This window comes from Tripterygium wilfordii, chromosome 10 (genome assembly GCF_013401445.1).
Source record: "Tripterygium wilfordii isolate XIE 37 chromosome 10, ASM1340144v1, whole genome shotgun sequence".
NCBI classification, from domain to species: domain Eukaryota; kingdom Viridiplantae; phylum Streptophyta; class Magnoliopsida; order Celastrales; family Celastraceae; genus Tripterygium; species Tripterygium wilfordii.
The window spans coordinates 3,997,268-4,010,888 of NC_052241.1; the positions used below are offsets into that span (position 1 = coordinate 3,997,268).

The 13,621-nt window shown below is 36.2% G+C and overlaps 1 protein-coding gene across 1 annotated transcript; it reads left to right on the top strand.

Annotated features, from left to right (window-relative positions):
• The first annotated feature begins 7,895 nt into the window (after nucleotides 1-7,895).
• On the top strand, nucleotides 7,896-10,955 carry LOC120007589 (GTP-binding protein SAR1A-like). Its single transcript, XM_038857919.1, has 3 exons — nucleotides 7,896-8,181; nucleotides 8,472-8,603; nucleotides 10,275-10,955. The coding sequence occupies exons 1-3, from the start codon at nucleotides 8,053-8,055 to the stop codon at nucleotides 10,593-10,595; spliced, it is 582 nt and encodes a 193-aa protein (XP_038713847.1). The 5' UTR covers nucleotides 7,896-8,052; the 3' UTR covers nucleotides 10,596-10,955.
• The last annotated feature ends 2,666 nt before the right edge of the window (nucleotides 10,956-13,621 follow it).

Genomic DNA, 13,621 nt, shown 5'->3' on the forward strand with positions numbered 1-13,621 from the left:
CCCTTTGGTTGAGGTGTGCCTGTTCCTCTTGGGTTTCTTGATTCCATTCTTGTGGGCCTTGTAAGACTGGTTATGGGCGGTGCGGTTCTTTGACTTCGCCATTTCAATTGAACTGAAAACTGAAAAAGTATCCAATAAATAGACTACTTGGGCAAATACATTTGGCCAGCAACAGATGTGGACTGAGTGCGAGTTAACACTAGGGTTCATCATCTATGGTGGTGTTAAAGGAAATATAAGATTAATTAGGGTTATGGAAATATTACCATCAAAATGAATTTGAGTTTTAGAAACTTATTTTGAAGGTTTAGTGCATATTGGTCACTAAAAGATACCTCATTTGCAATTAGGTTACTCAAAGAAATTTCAAATTGAGTCACTCAATGTTCTAATTTTAAGCAATTAAGTCATTTTAGTCTAATTCCGGTCAATTTCTTACCGGAATTTGTTGACATGTCACAAATTTTTCAAAATTTTAAAATAAAAATGACATGTGTAATATAAAAAATATATGAATTTTAAAATAAAAAATAAAAATGACATGTGGCATATTCAGCAAAAGAAATAAATTTTGAAAAAATAAAATAAAAAATTGTATCTCTTCTTACGCCTCTCTCTCCCCATGTGACCCTCCTCTGGAATATCTCCGACAGCCCCTGCAGATGGCCTGGTGGCTGGTGTGACCTGCCAACAAGACCAAGTCGTCGAGCTGCGGTTACCTGGAATGGGTCTTTCTGGTCAACTTCCCATTGCAATTGGCAACCTCACGCATCTCCACACGCTCTCTCTCCGCTTTAATGCTCTCATGATTTCAATTCCTTCGGACATAGCTGTACTTGCTTCTCTGAGGAATCTCTACTTGCTTCTCCGCAATTTTCTGTTCTCTTTGCAAAACCTTGTTCGCCTCAATTTGGCCAAGAACAATTTTTTCGGTGTGATCTCGCTGAGCTTTAACAATCTGACCAGGTTGGCTACTCTGTATTTGGAGGAGAACCATTTTACCGGGCCGATCCCGGATTTGAACTTGAAACTTGACCAATTTAATGTTTCATTCAACAATTTAACTGGGTCGATTCCCAATAGTCTAACGAGCCAGCCTGATACGGCTTTTGTGGGGAACTCCCTTTGTGGGAAGCCTCTGGTTTTCTGCAATGGGACTGTTGAGAGTGGAAACAAATTTTCTGGTGGAGCAATTGAAGGAATTGCGATTGGATCAGTAATTGGGTTCTTATTAATTTTTATTTTTTATTTTAAAATTCATATATTTTTTATATTACACATGTCATTTTTATTTTAAAATTTTGAAAAATTTGTGTCATGTCAGCAAATTCCGGTGAGAAATTGGCCGGAATTAGACTGAAATGAATTAATTGCTTAAAATTAGAACATTAAGTGACTCAATTTGAAATTTTTGTTTGAGTGACCTAATTACAAATGAGGGTATCTTTCAGTGACCAATATGCACTAAATCCCTTATTTTGGACAGGTAATCTTTTGTGTTTGGCTTCATATACCTTGTATTCTTGTAAGGATAGGCCCACGGTTTAGCTGATCCAAATGTCTACTTTCCTTTTGCATCTGGCCCGGTTAGGCCTTAGGGACGTGAATAAGTTGTTTTTTTTCGTCACCCTTAGAACATTCGTATTGGTATCTCTTAACAGATTTTTTATTTTATCTACAAAATATCATTTTTGTCAATTTACAGATTCTCTATTTAACAACCACTGCATCAGTATCTCTATTATAAATCTCTATAGCATTAAAATATTACTTTATTTTTATTTTATTATTTCTTATGTATATTATATAATTTCAAGTAACAACTAAAATATTAATGAAATATATTCTAGTTTTTTTTTAAAAATTTAGATAAAATAATTAATGATAATAATAAAAATATAATAGTGAAAAATAATTCATAATATTTATTAATTTATAATAAACTAAAAACAAATATTCTCAACGACTATATTTTAAAAGTAAATATTCTCAACGGCTATATTAGAAAAGCAAATATTCTCAACGGCTATATTTGAAAAGTAAAGATTCCTAACGGATATATTTTTAAATTTATAAATAGAGGCAACCTCATTTTGTTGTTTACAACAATTGCTTCCTTCATTCTTGCACTCGAATTTCAACTCTATTACGTTTGCTATCATCATTACCACAAATCAAATGGGTTCATTCTTTAAAAAATGGTTTCAATAATATGTTTTCGACTCTTCCTCCGATGAAGAGTTAGAGGAGATACTCATATTCTAAGCAGAGTAAGTATCGATTGCATGCACTGGAAGTGGAAGAACTGTCTAACCGCTTCGATGGGGCAATTCATTGGCCATATTCATGAACCAATACTTATATTAGAAGCTGTCGCATCGTATGACCTAAGGATTTGACATTCATTTTTTGGATTAGCGGGATCCCATAATGACATTAATGTATTGGATCGTTCGTTTGTATTTACATATCTAACTCAAGGATCGTTTGTTTGTATTTCTCCGTCCTAGTTACAAATGTGGGTGACTTTTGTCAAAACAATTCCTATGTCACAAACCAATAAGGCTAGACATTTCAAAAGGATGCAAGAATCTTGTTAAAAGGATGTAGAGTGTGCTTTTGGTGTTCTTAAAGCAAGGTTTGCAATAATACACGGGTTAGCTCGGTACTTCAAACGTTCAACACTTCATGATATAATGTTGGCGTGTATAATATTACATAATATGATTGTTGAAGATGAACGGCGTTTACACGTTCAACCTGACATTACAGACATGTATGATCAGGCTGAAGATGGTCCTCCTATGCCAATACTAGAGCACTTACAAACTCGTGAGTTTCGAGACTTTGTTGACCAGTACATTTGCAACTAGGACAGAGAAAAATACATACCCAACTTCAATTTGACCTTGTGGAACATTCATAACAATGCTTAGTAATATTTATATGTTATTAATTTGTTTAATATGTTTATTTTGTTGTTGTTCGATTAGATCTTCCGTGTGTGTAAGTTTCTAATTTATGTTATTAATTTTCTACTTTCTATTTTTATTAATTTAGTATGTCTATTGTTAGTTGTATTTTATTATTACGTTATTAATTTAATATTTACTTGTTTAACAATTGAAGAGATTGAATATTATTTAAAAAATAATTAATTATGATATAAAAAAAAGAATTTAGCAAGTCTTCATGCACATAACAACTGTTGTGAGAATATTTTATTCTTATATATTGTTTCTGATCATCCAAATATGCGCTACACTTGTCGCGTTAATAAGCATTGTCTGAATTTTATGTACAAGTAACAGATACCAATGTAACTGAGTCTTGTTGACAATCTGTATGGTTGAGGCGATATTATAACAACAGACGTTGGTTTATCGAAACCAATGCGAGTGCTCTTAGTTCACTGCGTAATGTTAAGTTCATGGGCTTATTATCAAAATGTCAGTTTCAATGCCTGGCCCATTTTGGTCCAATGCTTTCTTTTCTGCTCGGCTGCTCCTCTAGGCCCACCAACCAAACCTAGTTCAAAAATGATAAAAATCCCAAAAGGTATCACCTTAAAAACATGTCGATAGTGTGTCTTATTGATTGAGTGTGATTTTCAATGGGGTCATTGCTATGATGTCACCATACCCAATGATTGAGTGTCGCATACTGTTGAGATACTTTTAGAATAATAACTGCTGGGATGTCTAACCCTTCTGAACCTAATTTTCGAGCTCTCCACTGACACCACAAATCATGAATCCAAACTCAATGTTTGGGGTCTTTCTCCATTGGCCTATATACTAAGAGTAAGCGATAGGCCTCATGATTTTGTCTCATTGCCTTGGCAATAAATTGAACTTGCATTTTGAATAATATGGTAAAGAATTCTATAACAGAAGTGATTGACATGTCACTGTCTGGTTCAATCATCAGGTTTTGCGGTCCCCTACACTTACATCAATCAAGGGATAAGATGAATTATCGGGATGAATGAGATCCCATTAATTGGGATTCCTAACATTTTTGATTCTATAAACAACACCTAATCAATAACTATACACCAGAGATGCGTCCTTTCTTTTTTGTTAACGTTTCAAAGTTCTTTTTTTTTTTTATCTACATATCAAAAAAAACGAAGGATTCCATTCTATTAGTTCTAGCGAATAACTCCAGCAAAAACTAGAGGTGGTTGAAAATATAAAATATAATCAGATATATCTATTGATCAGAGGTTGAACCGATCAAATGTCGCATTCACTAAAGATCTATGAAACATGTATAGGGTGTACCCAATGCATCTTAGCCTACCCCGCACTTAATTACCCAACATTTATTATGGGCACGATACTCATACTAGGAAAAAATCCTCCTCAATGTTCTAACACCCTGATGAAAACCCACACCGGCCCATAAGGCCTAAGCTAGAATTACAACCCAGAAAACCTACTTACTAGGTGAGGGTGCCTTGGATCCTTTTAAACTAGAGTTGGTAGCTCTATTTTTTCGATGTGAGATACTCATCAAACCACCCCCCTTGGACAGCTGACGTCCATGGCGGCTACGCTCGCCTGGCGGCTCCACTCGCCCTTCAAACGGCAGCCCTCTCCGCAAACGCGACTCTCTCAATGAAAGCACCAATGATAAAAACCCACACCGGCCCATAAGGCCCAAGGTAGAACTACAACCCAGAAAACCGGCTTACTAGGTGAGGGTGCCTTGGATCCTTTTAAACTAGAGTTGGTAGCCCTATTTTTTCGATGTGGGATACTCATCACACCCACTACATCAGATATGATGAGTTAAAGATAAAGTTCGAAAAGGTCAAATTCGATTCCACAGTTCGATCTATGATTTATCATCCAAAGCCTTAAAGTTAGGGTGAGCTTCAAACGAGAAAAACGAAACGAGTTAATTTTCAATCCAATAAACATGACAAATCCTCAAAAAGTCATATAACATATTGGGCTTGTTTGGCAATGCTGTGGGGTGCTGTGAGGTGTGGTGTGGTGCTGTGAGTTATAAAACTCTGGTGCTGTGAGATGAGTTGGAACGCAAAAAGCTGTTTGGCGCATCATTTTTAAAACTGTGGTGCGGTGCGATGTGGTGCTGTGAGGTGCGTTTGGCGTATCTAAATTACGGTTATATTAGATGACTAATAATATTAATATAAAATCACTTAATGTTTATATTGTACATTAATCTAAAATAAAATAATTGACCTAATTTGATTACGTAGGACAATTCAACATACATTGTAAGCGTTTGGGAGTGTTGTGAGGTGTGGTGAGGTGCTGTGAGGTAAAAAGTTGTGGTGTTGTGAGGTGAGTTGGAACGCAAAAGCTGTTTGGCGTGTCACAAAAAACTGTGGTACTGTGAGGTGTGTTGCAACTGAACGCAGTGCAAACGCACTGCCAAACACCCACATTATTTTTTATGTTGACTTCTCTGGTGTTGAAAGTTTTGATTAATTCCATTGACTGTGTCATGGTTTGACTTTTGACTAGGAAACATTTATTATCCCGGTTACCATAATACCATTTGAGGACTTTAGTTCAAAATTTCAAATCCTAAAGTTATTATTTCTCCAACCCTGCTAAATAACCCAATAAAAATTGTCCCAAATCTTTCCATATTTATGTGGCGAGCCACATCATCTTTTCACATCAGCATTTTTTCTCTATAAAAACACACACTCTCTCTTCTACCTTCACTTTCTCTCTCCTCTCTCTTTTCTTCCTCCCACTCACGAAAGCTTGCACTGCCACCACAAGAGCTCCTCCATCCGACCACCGATCGGAGCCATCGACCCACCGAATGGAAGCGTCTGACTACCACGATCATTACCCGACCCTCCATACCACTCATCACTGTGCCTATCGTCAGAAAAAAGCACCTAAAGGAGGAGGACATCTCTACACAAATCTCGTCGATCTGGCCACCTCCGACGACGTCTCCGACAACCGACCCCATATTCGGACTCCACACGTTGAGGTGCACCTTACCCAACCATTTTCCAGCCAGATAGCCATCGGAATTGGACGACCACAAGCAATTACATTGTTTACAAGACAATGTAATTTGTCGATTCGGACATCCAGCCACCTCTAGCAACGTCTTCGGCTACCTTCACCTCCAACAACATCTTCAATCACCTCCAGCAATGTAATAAACGGCCTTTGTGCCTTGTTTTTTTTCTTGCTTATTTTTGTCTTATTTTGGAAATTACATTGTTATGAATGAATTGAAACAATATATTTACCTTGTTATTTTGATTGGTTTGTAGTTCAGTTTTTCCCTAACTTATATTTAGCATATTAGGGAAAATACATTGTTTTGTTGACAATGTAACTACAGGTCCGTGTTGCAGGAGAAACAATGTAAAACAATGTAGCACTGTGTTTAACAACCATTTGAATGAATATGCTTTCAAAACAATGTATATACCTTGTTATTCTTGGCTGGTTTATGCAGTGCATTTTTATCCATCTTATATTTGTCTATTCTGGAAATGACATTGTTTTCAAAACAATGTAAACACAGGTCTGTGTTAAAAAAAAAACAATGTTATAACATGTTTGTGTGAGAAAAAACAATGTAATCATGAGTTTATATTACCAAAAAAAATGTGCATAAAGACGTGAGATAAAAGATGAAAGTGGGGGAGAATATGGAGGGAGTATTTAATTTTTAAATTTTGAACAAAAGAGGAATAAAGGGAGAAGAGAGAAATTTAAATTTCAACTGTGTCCATCCATGTCAACATGTTTTCCATGTCATCAAGTTTAGGTGGCAATGCCACATGAGATTGGGAAAATTTGGGACCAAAAGTGCTGGGAAAAATAACATTTTCGCTATTTCTCCTATCACAAAATCTTAATTGAATAAGCAAAAAAAAAAAGTCAAAAATAGAAATTTTGCATTTCTTTGCATGAAATGAAAAACTATACTATTCCAGAACAAATATATATAGCACTTTTTTATATCCTAATATAATTAGAGAGTTTATTTATTAGTTAAAAAACAAAACTTCTTTTATTTTGTTGAGAATATTTTTTTAATCTTTTTAATTTTTTTTTCTCTTGAAATTCCTATATGATGATACCGAAATTAACCTTCACTAGCATTTTGATACATGGCATAGAACACCGAGCTAACACATCAACTAAGAAGCAGTGTCTACCACTAACAAGGAAGAGCCGAGAAGTCCAACCAAAGAGAAAGCATTTGAAGGGCCCATATAACAATGTAAGGTATGCATGACAACCGAAAAGAGAGCATAACTGAGATACTCCTTAGATACTAATCGAGCATTATCCTCGGAGACTTATGAAAATTCAAAGTCCTAAAAAGATCAACTCCATTTAGGAAGGGCAACAGGATGAGATACGTCTTTATGTAAATTTGCTGGAGATCAAGGAGAAGAGATCTACTTTAACCAAAGTTACAACTCTCCCAATTCAAGTAAAAGGGACCTCCCACAGCAAGTCATTGAGCTTCAAACACTTCTCAATTGACAGCTTATTAATTTAAGCATCGGAGAGGTTTTTAGACACACGCTTGGGACAATTTTTAGCTCAAGTATTCTACAATGCAGGCCATACTGAGCAGAACCGAGGCCATCATCTAACGTGAGTCTTATCGTCAAATGTGTACATCACTAAAATGAAAGACAATTTTGGACCTCATCACCATGTTTTTTTAAGTTTCCGATAATTTTTGAAATACTGACAAAGAAAAATAAAATAAAAAGCATATAAAGTTATAAATACAACCTAACCAATAGGGCCTTTTTGTGTTGTTTGGACTTTGGAGAAGGAAAAACGACGTCATATTCAACACAAGGTGGGCTCCCCGGGGAAAACGAGATCCAGCTAATGTAAAAGCCCCCAATTATCCCCGATATTCTCATTCGGAGGCTTTAGGCTTACTTGAATTCGACGATCTGGTTTGCTCCTCCTTTTCCTTGAATAGGTTAAGATTGTCTCACGAGAGTGTTCGACCAACGACTCTACTTGAAATTGTGATCGAATTTTTTCGTAAATTGAATAAGCCGCCATGTTTCTTTTCGATTGGTTCTACGGCGTCCTGGCTTCCCTCGGTCTCTGGCAAAAAGAAGCCAAGATTCTCTTCTTAGGGCTCGATAATGCCGGAAAGACTACTTTACTTCACATGTTGAAAGACGAGGTTTGATCATACTGTTTTTCGTTTTGTTTTGCTGTTTTTCTTGCTTTCCATAAGATAATCCTGTTGTCTTGTGGATTCGCGTTTTTAGTTTTTTAAAAATCTCGAGGCGATAGCGGTAATCCTAGATCTGATTATATTGATAATTTACATGAGAATTGATTTGTAGAAATTTCCAGAATTCCAGAAATTTAAACATCAGGAAGCATTAGATTTGCAGCCAATTTAAGCAACAGAAATTAGAATTCTATTTCTAATAGAGTAGTATTGATTATTTGTGAGCGTGTTTACAGAGATTGGTCCAACATCAGCCAACACAATATCCTACTTCAGAAGAACTTAGCATCGGGAATATTAAGTTCAAGGCATTTGATTTGGGAGGTCACCAGATTGCTCGCAGAGTTTGGAAGGATTACTATGCCAAGGTGTGTTTGACTCATATTCTTAAACCAGTTACGATTTATGAAGTCTAAATGCCCGTGAAAGAATTTTCTCATAAGTTTTATTGTATATGGGCACAGCGTATGTATTCTTACTCTTTAGTTGTAATGCTGTATTAAGTGTTTATAGGGAGAAATTAAGTAACCAATTAACATATCTAGTGCCCTTGTTCACTACCACAAATGTTGCGTGTTTTAATTCAATCTACCATATTTTCTATGAAAATATGTATTTGTATGGTCAGTATGGACACTGTTGATAATTATTTCATGCTTGTGTTTTCGGCCTTTGATAACTAAAATGGTTTTTGTATATTAAGTTTGCATTACTTTATTACCGTAAAGTTAAAATATTGCACGTCTGGTAGTCCTGAGCTTGGCACTTTTGCTTATATATTATATTCTTATAGAGTTGTTTGATATACTTATATTGTTGACATATAGTTGATCTAGTTTTTTGTGCTTCATGTTTTCTTTAACTTGATTATCAAAAATTTTAATTTATCACTTTAAGCTTCAATTAACGAGGAGACATATTTTAGTTCATAAGTTATTATTGGTATAAAGACGAACATGTAGCCTAGTGGTCGAGTTGTAGGGATGCAACCTAGAGGTTACAGTTCAATTCTTGAAAAATGGCTTCTCCACATATTATGTGGGGGTAAGTTCTACGTACATCCTATCTGTCCCCGACCTCGTCTATTGCGGAAACCTTGTGCTTGAAAGTTGTTTACCAAGTCATTAATGGTATATTCATTATAAACTAAAGGGATTGGGTTTGTCTCAGTTCAAATAGTTGGAAGATAGATAGTTGAAAAAAACTCGACCCTTCATATAGAGTAGGAAACTAAAAATGGTAGAAGAATGGAAGCATTTAAGCCAGTGTAAATTTTATTTGAATTTCATAACCTTTCTTGCATCCCTTATGCAAGCTTTTGTTCTGTCAAATTTAGTATGCTATGCTACTGTCACTTCTGTGGATTTTGTGTATGCAGATGCACGCACCTTTATATGTTCTTCTCTTACCATAGTGCTTCATTTATATTCTACGATTTGGGAATTTGACAATCTTCCATTACATCAGCTGTCCCCCCCTTATTTCTGCTTTTGGGATGTGATGTGCGTCATTTCTAATTTTAGTCTATAGGATCCCATGAGGCCCCCTACACTTGTTTTAAAGTTTGGACTTCTGTTTTTGTACTGTATCATTGGTTAACTTGGCTAGCCAAGTGATTCAATAAATTGGATTTCCCTGCGTGAAGAATGAAAATGCCTCCTGTATTCACATTCTTGCCTTGTCCTTGCTTTCTTGGCATTCAGCATGGCTTGGATCACCATAATTTTCACTTCTGAAGTGAAAAATTCCTTGTAATCTTGAAAACTAAAGGCATTTAGTTGTTCCCTGGTTTGTTCGCAATGGACTAGGGAAATAATGCTTGTATTTTTTTTGGAGCAATTTGAGTGAAATGATGAAGACAACCTCTGTTGCTTAATGCACTTGTCAGTTGTCATTCCTAATGTTGTATCCACTGTGTGTACCATAGCACATTGAATTTCTTGTCTATCGTGGTTGCTCATGTTATTTAAATGTTGAACTTTGCATGTAAAAGTGATGTCGAGATGGTCTGGTAATGTTTTTGGTTTGGTGTGTCAAAGGTGGATGCTGTGGTTTACCTTGTTGATGCCTACGACAAAGAGAGGTTTGCAGAATCAAAGAAGGAGCTGGATGCTCTCCTTTCTGATGAGGCCCTGGCTAATGTTCCATTTCTGATTTTGGGCAACAAGATAGACATACCATATGCTGCTTCGGAGGAGGAGTTGCGGTATCACCTTGGCCTCACCAACTTCACCACTGGCAAGGGGAAGGTGAACCTGGCAGACTCAAATGTCCGTCCATTGGAGGTCTTCATGTGCAGTATTGTACGCAAAATGGGTTATGGTGATGGCTTCAAGTGGCTCTCGCAATACATTAAGTAGGGAAATTGTCAGAGGTGTAAAACAGATCCCCGGCATAGCCCAACCTCGTTGCAACCCTCTTGAAAGTTGTGTATTCATCTTCATGTTTGATCTAAGTCTTTATATGGGCTTGAAATTCGATCTATTGTGCTATGGATCTGTGTGGAAGGACTTAAGGAGGTAGTAATATCGTTATTCTGTAAAATTTGCCTGTGGCATCTCAAGTCTTTCTCTGCCACTGTAGTTTGTTGATCAACATTGCCCTACCATGTCATATTTCTTTCATTTAGAGTAAGGAGGTAGAAATTTCTATTGCAAATACTTTGTGGACTTGCGAAACGCTGTGCATGGAATGTCATTTTAGGGATGTGTTCTGGTACCTATGACTTCTCGAGGATGAAAATGCAGAGATAGAACATAAGTTGAAGACTACAGTCTTTCTCTGCTACTATAGTTTATACTGGTTCTTCTTCGCTAGTGAAACCCAAGTCTTTTCGTAGTCCACTGAATCTTCTTTCTTGAATGAGATACTGTGAAAAGATAACTGGATGTGGTGTTCAGTGATTACTAAACGATTTTGTGGAAATATTTGATGGAAATCCGTTCAGGCATCATTTCCTAGTGATGTTAAAACAACACCTCGAGTTTGTGCCCGCAAAAATGAGAATGGCAATGAACAGCTTCATGGGAGAGCTTGCAATGTCAGAGATTGGAATGGCTGATTCTCTGACTCTTTTTCAACTTCTCTCTTCCATTCTCTGAACAAAACATATGGGAAACTTGAACCATTGTTTTTGTGTCCCGAAATCGGGGAACTTGGTGATTCCCAAAACTGGGACGTTTATGAAAACGTAAGAGAAATAAGGTCCCAGTGAAAGCAGCGGAGCTGATGGTAGATAAGCCTGGCTACTTTATTTCTCCTGTACCTGCCATGAAAGCCGCCGATGAGCTCTTGGCAGGGAATTATTGGCAGTGGAATCCAGTTCTACAGCCCATGGTAGAATGCTTTTGAGAAAGGTATAGTTAGTTTTAAAATTTTATGTGTTCTTCTGTGTGTTGGTGGTGATAAAATGTTGGAAAAGCTAGCTCTTGGGTAGTACTGTTCACGACTATCAATTGACGAATTTGTTTATCCAATTACTGAAGTTCAAGAGTTTTGTCAATCAATTTGGTAGAGAGGTCGTATGGGTGTCTCTGAAATATGAAAGACTAAGTTATTTTTGTTATCACTATGGTAGATTTACGCATATGGACGTCGACTGTACTTGGCCGCAAGTGTCTTGCTCTCGTGACAAATTTGTGTCTGGCATGCATGCAACACTAGGGGATGAAGAAGTCTCTGGTGGGAAAAAGAAGAGGTGACAAAGAGAGTACTCTGATTCACGACAGAGGGGAAGCAAGTGTTCAATGACATGGGAGTGAAGTTATACATGGTGCTTATGGTGGAAGGGATCAATTTGTAGTGATGTCCGGTGAAGAGAAGTGTTCTGATGAGCTCGACCATCTAGAATCAAGGATATCACACAGTTCCCAAGCTATGTTTCATGCTATAAAGAGGAGGGAGAGTACTGACACCCCACTTCTGGTAAATGCTCCACAAATGGTTTAGATATACTTGTCTCTTTCAAAACATGGCCCCATCACTAACCAATTTTACTCATTCCCACGATAGTTTGATTCATAAGTGTGGATCCCATATACGTTACATTTAATGATTTTTGATGAACACATAACATAGTAATCTATAAAACTTTTTAATAAAAAAACTAGATGAAATAATAAAAAATAAATCTCAATCAATGCACTCTATATTTCAGGTTCCGCACCCCCATACTATTTTGTTGATTTGGAAGATGGAAAGATAAACACTTAAGAAAAAAGTTAGGAGATATGTATAAACCTCAATCAATGCACTCCATACTTCTAGGGGTGTAAAAAATCAAACCATACCGTTTTTCAATCCGTAGACCAAACCAAAATAATTCTTAATATATTTTTTAATAATTTTATATCATATGAATATATGATATATCTGTTTAATTGTTTAAGATTTTACTAACATGTCTAATCAATATTAACTCTAGTTACTTTATAGACCAACTCTACTCTTTAGTCATATTAACTCTAATTCTACCTTTTGTTTCCACTTTCTGGATTCTTCTCTCAAATCTCTACCCGACTGTCTCAATATCAGTCTTCCAAACTTTAAGTGTTATAGGACCCGGCTATGGGCTACAGCGGAACCTCAATGGCTGGCTGCCGAAAACGATGTAGGTGCAGCAAATCAGTGAGCAGTGACCGACAACCGTGGATAACTTCAGTCTCCACTCTCCTCAACAACTGTTGTCTTCTCTCTCTGCCTCGTTGGATTTACTAACTTAGTTTTGAGTCCTGATTTCATGTTTGAGTTCTGATTTCATATATGAATTTATATTGAGTTTTGAATTTGAGTTCTTGAAAGTTGAAAGGTTTATTTCACAAGTCTCTCCTATTTTTCAAACCATGGGCTGAGTTTTGGACTAAAGCATGCCAATCAATTTGCAAAAATGAACATGTTGTTGAATTTCTGAATAAAGATATATATTGATGAAATTATTTTGAATAAGAATGTTGATGAACTAATGAATGAATATAGTGATGAAGAATTTATAGATGAGAATGTCAATAAAGTTTATGGTGACCTTAGATATGATCCGGGAACATGGGATAAAATTGATCAATCATTGCGGGATTTACTAGTTGAAAAAGGTCATGTTAGAGTCTTGAAAGTGAAAGATGATTTTCTGAGAGATGTTTATAAAAGAAAATTTTCTAGTTCATTTTATGTTCATCGATTAACTAATGGAAATGAACAAGATAGAAAATGACTTGTTTATTCAAATACCTTGAATAAGGTTTATTGTTTTTGTTGCAAGTTGTTTAAGCAATAAAAAAATCCTTACTTTTAGTTGAAGATGGAGTTGATGATTGGCGTAATGTGAGTCAAAAGCTCAAGTTACATGAAAGTGATAGTATGCATTTTTTGAACATGAGTGCTTGGATTGAAT